General features: G+C 44.2%; 1 protein-coding gene across 1 annotated transcript; it reads left to right on the plus strand.

Annotated features, from left to right (window-relative positions):
* The first annotated feature begins 4,002 nt into the window (after nucleotides 1–4,002).
* On the plus strand, nucleotides 4,003–7,242 carry LOC123168855 (uncharacterized). The gene is made up of 4 exons (XM_044586719.1): nucleotides 4,003–4,103; nucleotides 4,630–6,176; nucleotides 6,261–6,383; nucleotides 6,469–7,242. The coding sequence occupies exons 2-4, from the start codon at nucleotides 4,661–4,663 to the stop codon at nucleotides 6,612–6,614; spliced, it is 1,785 nt and encodes a 594-aa protein (XP_044442654.1). The 5' UTR covers nucleotides 4,003–4,103; nucleotides 4,630–4,660; the 3' UTR covers nucleotides 6,615–7,242.
* The last annotated feature ends 3,009 nt before the right edge of the window (nucleotides 7,243–10,251 follow it).

The raw sequence follows: 10,251 nt of genomic DNA on the forward strand, positions 1-10,251 counted from the left end.
TTCCGTTCGATCTATCATAGAGTTCGTACTAGAATAACACCTTAAGACACAAATCAACCAAAACCCTAATGTCACCTAGATACTCCAATGTCACCTCAAGTATCCGTGGGTATGATTATACGATATGCATCACACAATCTCAGATTCATCTATTCAACCAACACAAAGTACTGCAAAGAGTGCCCCAAAGTTTCTACCGGAGAGTCAAGACGAAAACGTGTGCCAACCCCTATGCATAAGTTCACGAGGTCACAGAACCCGCAAGTTGATCACCAAAACATACATCAAGTGAATCACGTGATATCCCATTGTCACCACAGATACGCACATGCAAGACATACATCAAGTGTTCTCAAATCCTTAAAGGCTCAGTCCGATAAGATAACTTTAAAGGAAAAACTCAATCCATTACAAGAGAGTAGAGGAGGAGAAGCATCATAAGATCCAACTATAATAGCAAAGCTCGCGATACATCAAGATCGTATCACCTCAAGAACACGAGAGAGAGAGAGAGAGAGAGAGAGATCAAGCACATAGCTACTGGTACATACCCTCAGTCCCGAGGGTGAACTACTCCCTCCTCATCATGGAGATCGCCGGGATGATGAAGATGGCCACCGGCGAGGGTTCCCCCCTCCGGCAGGGTGCCGGAACGGGTCTAGATTGGTTTTCAGTGGACTCAGAGGCTTGCGGCGGCGGAACTCCCGATCTATTCTCCTCTCCGATGTTTTTAGGGTATATGGACATATATAGGCGAAAGAAGTCGGTCAGGGGAGCCGCGAGGGGCCCACGAGGGTGGGGGGCGCGCCTCCCTGCCTCATGGCCACCTCGTTACTTCCCTGACGTGCACTCCAAGTCTCCTGGATTGCTTCCGTTCCAAAAATAACTCTCCCGAAGGTTTCATTCTGTTTGGACTCCGTTTGGTATTCCTTTTCTGCGAAACACTGAAACAAGGGAAAAAACAGAAACTGGCACTAGGCTCTGGGTTAATAGGTTAGTCCCAAAAATAATATAAAAAGTGTTTAATAAAGCCCATAAACATCCAAAACAGATAATATAATAGGATGAAACAATCAAAAATTATAGATACGTTGGAGACGTATCACGCACTTTAGCGAAAGCTCTACTACTAAGTCGATATAGCAGTAGCGTGGGTTGACAGGCGCTACTGCTAACCTTTAGCTGTAGCGCCTTACTAGTAGCGCCGTAGCGAGTGCTACTGATGGGCATTATTCCCGCACTACTGCTAGGGTTTTCCATAGTAGTGAGTGTCTATACCATCAGCAAGATAGTACCCCTTTGTGTATTCATGCCAGTCCTGATTCATGCCCATTGATAGTGTAGTTGCAAGTAGGAGCAACACCACTAGCAAGCCTAACAAACAAACGGGACCGTTGCAACACATTGATATCATTGAGAGTGCCCGGCATACAAAAAAAGCAATGCCAAATCCATAAATGATCGGATGCTACGGCCTCTAGCACAATTGTTGCATCACGAGACTTGCCACAATACATTCCCTGCCATGCCTTCGGGCAATTTTTCCAAGTCCAATGCATACAATCAATGCTTCCTAGCATTGCCAGGCCAACCTCTTCTCTCATTAGATGCCATCAATATTTTTGTGTCTTCCTTGTTGGGTGCCTGAAGATATTCAGGACCAAAGACACAGATGATCACTTTGGCAAACCTACACACTGACTCAATTGTACTATCTTCACCAATGCGAAGGTACTCATCGGCATAGTCAGGCGGAATGACGTGTGCAATTACCCGCATAGCTGCCGAGATTTTTTGATATGCACTAAATCCCTTCAAGCCCGCGGCATTTCTTCTTTGAGTAAAATACCAACAATTGGCCTCGCAAGCTTGAACAATTTTTACAAAGAGGGATCGGCGCATTTGGTACCTTCTCCGGAAGAGTTGCAGCGGATATGTTGGATTGTCCGTGAAGTAGTCTTGCATCAACATCTCGTTCCCGAGATGGCGATTTCGAGGAATCTAAAGACGGCCGATGGTCGATCCTCGTTGCCTCTTTTTGTTCTCATCTTCGTGCTCCTTCACGGCGAGGGCCATCACCAACGTCTGCTGGCGATAGTTGACAAGCAACGTCTCAACATCCGAGTCATCCGAATCGGACGAATCCTCGAGCAGAAACTTCTCGCATGGGCTCAAATCCATCTAAATTCACAAATACGCACGCCGCGTTAACCAACTATGCATACCGCTCGGCACAAGCACAAGTACAACTACTCACCGGCGGCTCAGGGCGGTGGCTCTGTGGCGGTGGATCCCGAGGCGGCGACGACGACTAGGGGCGGCTCGTGGCGGTGGATCCCGGGCGGCGACGGCGACTAGGGGCGGCTCGGATCCGCAGATCCGGGGAGCCGGTGAAGCGGCTCGGTGGAAGAGGGTAGGGGCGCCCTCACGGCGCGATTTTGCCCGCAGATTTGGCCGGAATCCGGCGGCGGACGGGTGGAACCAATGGCAGGAGGCGACGGAAGGGGGTGGGGATAGGGCGCGGGTTGAAATGTCCCTCCCACCAACCGCTTTCCTGGGATACTGGACACCGTTGGGGCAAGGCGGAAAACCTGCGTTTTCGCGGGTTGGGAATGGGATTTTACCGTGCCCCTCAAAAAATTTTACGGGTCCGACACGTTTGCGGGGTCTGGTCGGGCATCATTTTCCGCGCCGACCCGTATTTTTGCGGTTATTTTGTGGGTCGCGGCTTTATACGGGGTCTGCTAGAGATGCTCTAAACGGGGGAATTGTCCCAGTGCTTCATGCTGGTATGCGTTCTGACCCCAGGGTATGTAGTAGGGTGTGTTTCTGATCGTGTTGCATCGGATAGTTATTTAGCTTCTACTTGTTACTGTTTCATGCAATGAAATGTAATCGGGGCGGGGACCCTTTTGTTCTGTTTCATTTTGCTTTGCCGGTTTCAGTGTGCGGCTAGTTTCCCGCATGCGTGTAAACTCCAAATGTTGTTCAATTTCATTAAATGAAATATAGTCATAGCAGGGAGCTCTTTTGTTCTTAAGAAATAAAATAGGCTATAGGATTGCAGTGTACCAACGCAGCTGGTCCGGAATGTGCTTGGGCTAACGACTGATAAAGCAAGCAGCACACGTGAACAATCGCCGACGTGCGACGGTGGTTGTTGGTGCATGCACTCACCTCCCCATAGGGTGTACTTGGTGCAGACGTTGGCAAGCCAATAGCGGTAGTATCATTTGGATACCAAAGCTCCGCTACGCTGTTATCCAAATCGAAAAATAGAACATTACGCGGAGAAGCAAGCTAGAGGAACCTATAGTCGGATTTCAGTTGCATGCGAGATTCTCTGCTTGAAAGATAAGAAGTTCATCAGAGATCTGCCGGTGATAGAAAAACTCTATTAGATATCATGTCCCTGCTAGAGGATCTTGAGAACAAATGAAGACTGTCTAGCAGAGCAGTGATGGAAGACGACGATGCCAATTAAAGGGAGAGTATTTAATCCAGCATGGAACCATTATAACGTTTTCTTGATTACTAATTTGCATGTGAGAGCTGAGGAGGCAATGTTTTGGTGCCTCACAATGGGAGACAAATGGTGTGTCGTGTATGCCTTGAATGTGGAAGACAATTTCGACAAAATGGAGAGAAGATGTATTGGGCCATGCTAGGCTAGACAATGAGCGTACACATATGAGCATGCATGCAGTGACCCTAGTAAGAGTGACTTGAATGAAGGATCACGCAGCAAAAATAGCTAGGGAGAGTTTTTTTTGCTGACGTGGCATATTTGTGAGGTCAGGAGTCTGAATGTTAAGATAACTAGAGCTAGAGGGGGTCCACTATTTAGGTATATAGGATTACGGTTTCTAGTACTTGCTACGTTGGTCGATCACTTAAACTCCAAAACTATAACCCACACACGTGGTTGGTCCAGACTCTTCTCTCCCATATTTGTCGGTCACCTTTATGCTCGTAGAGAGAGAGAGAGAGAGAGAGAGAGAGAGAGAGAGAGAGAGAGAGAGAGAGGTAGAGAGAGATGAGGATGCGTAGGACCATCGGACGAGAAGAAAGAGGAAATTCCAACCTCTGAATTCTCCATTCAGGTAACATGTTAATATCCTCTCTAGAAATTTCTCAATTGTTATTTGGCAACAAGGGTTGATCATCTCGCCGGGGGAGAAATGAATGCAAATGATGCTACATTACATTGCAGCAATCGATAATCACAACTTGCTTTCATGTTAGTGCCTTTGTATGTCGCATATTATATAATTCTTTTTTATATCAAATTTGAGTTCATGGCTGAATATGGCAAATGTATATCATGGCAGATGGCCTAAATCATGCCCCCAAAGAAAAATGACATAAATCGTGGGAAGTTAATTGGAAAAGGCCCATTCTTTTTTCCAAGGGTGTTATATCTTGAAAATATCCTCTATGTATCAATAGTGTAAATAGTTTCAGACTAAAATTAGGAAAGTAACCACTGGAATGTAAAGCCTAGTGAAAATTAGGAGGTTGGAGTAAAAACTTGATGGTAGTATAACTCGTTCTGTAAAAATAAATGATGCTTATTTGTTTTGTTGTGATAAAAAGGTTGTCCTATAACATATTTATTAATCTTACCAGACTCATACGCCAGAGCTTGGGAGATCTTACAATGAAATGGCGAAAGGTTTTAAAAGAGGCATACACATTGGAGACATTGCAAACTGTATGCCGATTCATTCGGTGCCATCCTTCAGTTCTCTGTTTATTGCTTTGCCTATTAATATTGTACAAGTACTACTTCAGCTGGCTCTCTCTCCTTGTGGCCACATCACCAATCTTCCTATTCACTGGTTTATTCCTTGGGGTCGTCCTAACTTACGGTGAACCGAACAATCCGGAAAATGATCATATCTACAAAAAGATAGAGAAGGCTCCTCAAACTTGGAATATTCACAACACTGCTAAACCAATTGAGGATGTATCTATTCCAAGAATTATATCTAGTGAAGAAAGAATAGCTAACCACAACATCAATGAAAATAAATTTCGGAAGGGATCTCATAGCCGAGGCTCTTCATCCGAATCAGCATCAAGTGCATCAGATGGCTCAGAAATCGATACCCATCCAATGCTTCACGCATTTCATCAGCTTAGGTCGGCCGCCAGTTCATCGGTGTCTTCTCAAGATGGGAATTCCATTGACAGCAACACTGAGGATGAAACCGGAAATCAAGAGCGCAATGATGAAAATGAACTCGAGGAGAAAGAAAGTGTTAAAGTTGTGGCATGGACTGCTGATGATCAGAAGAGCATCTTGAAAATTGGATGTTTGGAGATTGAGAGAAACCAAAGGTTGGAGACCTTGATTGGACGCAGGGCTAGAAAATATGTAGGTAGGAACTTGAGAGAGTTTGGAAACAATGAGCCTCTCCCAACAAAGGAGGAGCTCTCAAAATTTAATGTTCAAATTCCAACTATTTTTGCACCTAGGAGAAATCCTTTCGATCTTCCCTACAACGAAGATAACTTCCCAGAGTCTGCTCCATCTGCACCAATTAAAATGATAAATGCATTTGACATTACATGCGAGCAAGAGGATGAAAGTAGCTCCACTGGAGGTGCTAACTCAAGTAATGTGGAGCCTACTTGTGTTGCGTCTCAAATAAGAAACATTACAATGCTTAGGAGGCATGAGAGCTTCACAGAAGGAGCACCATTCCTAGCTAATTTCCGGCAAGACCTACAGCCTTCTCGGTTCAAACCATACTTTGTTACAGAAAACATGTCCGACGAGGGGACTACGGTTCCAAGTCTTCAAGGAGAAGCTAGTGAAAAGAGCTCGGTTCAAGATTTGGACAATTTTTCAGTGAACGATCAAGAAATCCAAAATGTTCTATTGTCTCTCGACATCGAGACACCCTTACTAATTAGTGATTCATCAGATGATGACATGTATCTACCAGGTGGACATATAAATGATTGGGTGGAAGCTCAAAACAATGAAAATTTAAATTTATCTCATGCTACTCCATTGGAAGGTCTTAGTGTAGTGCAATACCCACAAGAAATGGAGACGACAAGCAACGATTTACATCAGATGTCTCCACATTCAAATGACCTTGACTTGATGCCATCATCAACTGAAGCTACAGAACCTTTTGCATGTAATAACAATGAACTACCAGGTGACGTCTAGAATATCACTTAGCGGTGTAGGGATTTATGTCACAAACCCTTGATTTTGTACCTGATGGTTTCCTTATTTCTAGGCAAGGAAGTTGAGACCCTTGATGACACCCAGATGGGTGACCCGGTTAACGATTCAAGTCCATCTGGAAGCGATAAGCCTACATTTATGAGTTCTCCAATTGATGCAGTTTTGCTGCATGAAGGTAATTATGGACTGAAAGGACTTGATGTAACTGTAGAGGTATCATTTTGTTAATTTTTTATTTCTAAAATCATATTTTGATACAGGCTATCCTCATACTGCTGCTACGAGCAAGGAAGAAATGGGTTTACCATCAATGATTGAGGTTCCTTCTAGTGAGATAGCCTCGCCTAGTTTGGCTTCATTGGAGGAAAGCAGACAAAACAAAACTTCAGAGATAAGGGACTCATGACATTGTTTACCATGATGGAGTTTGCGCATATTCTTTCAGCCATACCATCTAGCTAGGCAACATTAGATATTAGTTTTTGTACAATTATCAGCACGTAACATAGTGGTAAATCTTATGAGTATAGCCTATATTACTATCACTTAAGTTATAAGTTATGAATCTATCCATTTTTTGCTTAGTAGTAATGTTGACCCTTGGGATATTTGAAAGCTGCAAATATCAGACACACATACTGGCATAGATAAATTTTGATCTGTGCAATGCTCCAAGAGCTAGCATGCCAATTTTTCAGTTTTGACTTTTGATTAGTTTCACTTTTACAAGATCCAGTTAGGTTTCGTTAACCAGGGACGCGACATGATCTGCCGGTTGGGATCCGAGGAGGAGGCAGCTACGCTAGCGACGTCCAGCCGAGAAGAAACAATACCCGGGAAGGAGGCGCTCAGCACCACCAATGGGTACAATGCGCCTGTTAGTAGAGGAGATTCAACAAATCCATCACCTGGATACAAGCAATCATCCGACCATCGTCTTTTCATGAAAAGGCTCGGCACGCCGATGTAGTTTGTCCAACTAACGTATATAAGTTTATTTAGTCTTACTATTTTAGGATCACAATTATGATTTAATCAATATCTCAGTTCTAACTTTTCTGTTCCATGGCAACACACGAGCATCCAATTAGTGAAAAATAAAACGGTATGAAAGTTCTCTGGCTTCCAAAATAGAAAAGCAAAAAAAGGATGGCGCAGATTCCAAACACAAATGATTATAATCATCATAAAAAAGTCATTAGTCTAAAATTTGTCATGCATATACATGTAAAGCTGTCGGGTTACACAATGAGAAGTTGCCAAGAACATCGAGTTGTTGTGTGTGTATTGCCTACTTTGCATTGATGGAGGTAAGGGGTTGGTGTCTAAATGTAGTAATGTTTGTCGTATGAAAAATAACTTTGTTGCCACTTCATTGACAAAAAAAGGACGGAAAGTGTCAAACACCAGTAAAAAAATACCACAAAGTCTCGTGTCCAATGTCAGTGTCTACTGCATATGAGAATTTTTCATCATACATACGAAGAATGCCAGTAGAACCTAAGCTACTGACTATTTTAGAATAAAAAGTAAAATGATTACGTAAAAGTGAATGGTAGAATCTATTGCTCCCTTTGGTAGACGTCGTTGCCGCTAGAACTACAACAAAGCATGCACTTGAAATTGCCTTCGTGTGATTACATTTTCCTAGACATCTCACTAATTGTCGACGTCATTCGAGCCTCCTTTGCACTTGGTAACATCACCGGCGCTACCGCTCCCTCCGCTTTGGAGTCAACCTTGCACTCCATCTCCAGCGGCCTGTGAGGGACCCTGAGATTGTTCAAAATAGATTATTCGTCTTGATCCTGCCCCGTTAAGGTATTACGAATGAGCAAGACGACGGGTCATACGTCCTTGCAACCTAATCGCGAAGTGAGTTGTGTAGATTGGAGTAATTGTTTTCCAAAACATCAAATGCATCCCCATCTTGCTTGTGGCATTCTTCTGCTTCTTCATAAAATTCATGTACAGTTGGGTCAACGGGTAGGCGATGTCATGTTCCACGACGGGCCTTGTAGACGCCTAGAAAAATGAAACATGTTTCTCGTAAAACTGAATGCATAAAAGGAGAAAGGGAGTGGGTTTTGCCCGAAGGCCATATGTACACATGGTAACCACATACTGTTAGACACTGGAAATAGTATAAATGATAAAAAAATTGCCGGTAAAGCATCTACTAGATGAAGTTGCCAGACACACAAACAACTGGGAACAATTAAAGAGCTGCCATGGGTACATGCCACATATTGCGGACTTAATACAATTGTACCCGCATGCATGGCCCACATATTAAGGCTGAGAGTTGCCATCTATGATATAGTGAAATTGCCCACGAGGACTATGGTGCCAAGTTGGCATTTGTAAAAAATGGACGTTGTGTGAACCCATCCATTGCTCATGCTGTCATGCATATAAATGTGGGTAGCCATCTTGGATTTTATTTTTTCAGGACATAAAACTACATATGATGACGATGCCTCAAAAATATCGCCCTCACTGGCTCCCCCGGCCCATTTTGAGCTCGGCCAAGCGGGGGAGGCGACAGAGTAAAATGCCATCTTCGACTCCAGCCAATGACAGCTCAAGGTGACGGCAAACCGCTGTTTTATCCATGAAGCGGAAGCAACTCTTTGTGGACGAGGAGGAGGCGGCGACGGTGAGTCATCCCACCGCCAACGACCATGTGGCCAGCGACTCCAAAATGAGGACCTTGACATACCCGATGACAAGTCGTTAGCTAGTTTGTAGTGTGTTCTTTGTTATATGCACGTAGATCAAAATGAATATTGGATGAGTTTTTAAAAATAAATAAAAGAGGGCATCCCCTCGGATTTCTATTAAGAGAAACCATCTTGTACAAAGCCTAATACAAACTACTACCAAAACTAAACAAGGAGAAATAAAGCAGCGAAACCAGAGGACTTCAGCGACCAGAGTGCAATACATGAAAAGTCTAAACATGCTGAGCAACACAACCCATACCTACAAGCATCTACCAAATATCATACAGCGACACAATCGAGCACATAGAAATATGGGAGCAACATTACAATCTTTTTTTCTTTTGAAAATGGCAAGATTCCTGCATTCACTAAGAAGAAAAAAGTTGCTCAGTTAATTAGGAAAAATCGAGCGAAACTAGATTGCTTAGTTAATTATGGATAACTGGGCGAAAACCATCATAACCCCTCCTGAGCGGCACACATAAGAAACCACACGCACACCACTCCAAAGAGGGCCTCGTCGAGACAGCACACAAGCGTCATTGTCATCACTCCTCCCCTAGAGGCATCCTCGCCATCCCTAAAACTCCGAGCAAACGACTCCGACTTCGCCGTTGGCGATCGTGGACTCGACCCACACCGTAGCGGACGCGTAAAGTTGCATGAAGATCTGCACCAAAGCTCAGCCACATGCGGCCAGACAGCACAACTCCGAGTCGGACAGAGGGCTTTGAAGGACAAATCCAGGCATGACTCGCGCCACAGAAGATCACTGAACGGGTCCCATGCAGCAAGTCATTGTATACCACAGGTCCCCGTCGTAGCTTCAACTCCACATTAAGAAGCAAACCGAGGCAATACCGCGGACACGCCAGAGAAGAGCCGAGTACACCAACCATTCCCACGCTGCCGACATTGCTCCCACCATCATCATTGCCACAGAAGTCTATCTGCCACAACCACTGCAAAATAACTCACTACTAGGAAAAGGGCTATAGCTAATATGGACATTAATGGCGCACCATGTGTAGGTACGCCATTAGTGTCCATATCACTAATGGCGCACCACACCCACGGTGCGCCACTACTAACATTTTTTTATTTTTCCAAAACTAGTAATGGCGCACCACACACTCTGTGCGCCACTCCTAACAATTTTTTTTACTTTTTTTTAAACTAGTAATGGCGCACCAGGGACTAGTAATGGCGCACCACAATCACGGTGCGCCACTACTAACATTTTTTTTTTGCAAAACTAGTAATGGCCCAGCACGTAACAGGTGCGCCATTAGTAACCCTGCATTGTTAGGTGGTGCG

This window comes from Triticum aestivum, chromosome 7D (genome assembly GCF_018294505.1).
Source record: "Triticum aestivum cultivar Chinese Spring chromosome 7D, IWGSC CS RefSeq v2.1, whole genome shotgun sequence".
Lineage (NCBI taxonomy): Eukaryota > Viridiplantae > Streptophyta > Magnoliopsida > Poales > Poaceae > Triticum > Triticum aestivum.

Bases quoted from the DNA above. Each gene is read 5' to 3' on its own strand.
- LOC123168855 (XM_044586719.1), top strand. From the start codon at position 4,661: ATGAAATGGCGAAAGGTTTTAAAAGAGGCATACACATTGGAGACATTG. The intron at 6,177-6,260 runs GTGACGTCTAGA...CCTTATTTCTAG, and splicing joins TAATAACAATGAACTACCAG to GCAAGGAAGTTGAGACCCTT. The intron at 6,384-6,468 runs GTAATTATGGAC...ATTTTGATACAG, and splicing joins TGCAGTTTTGCTGCATGAAG to GCTATCCTCATACTGCTGCT.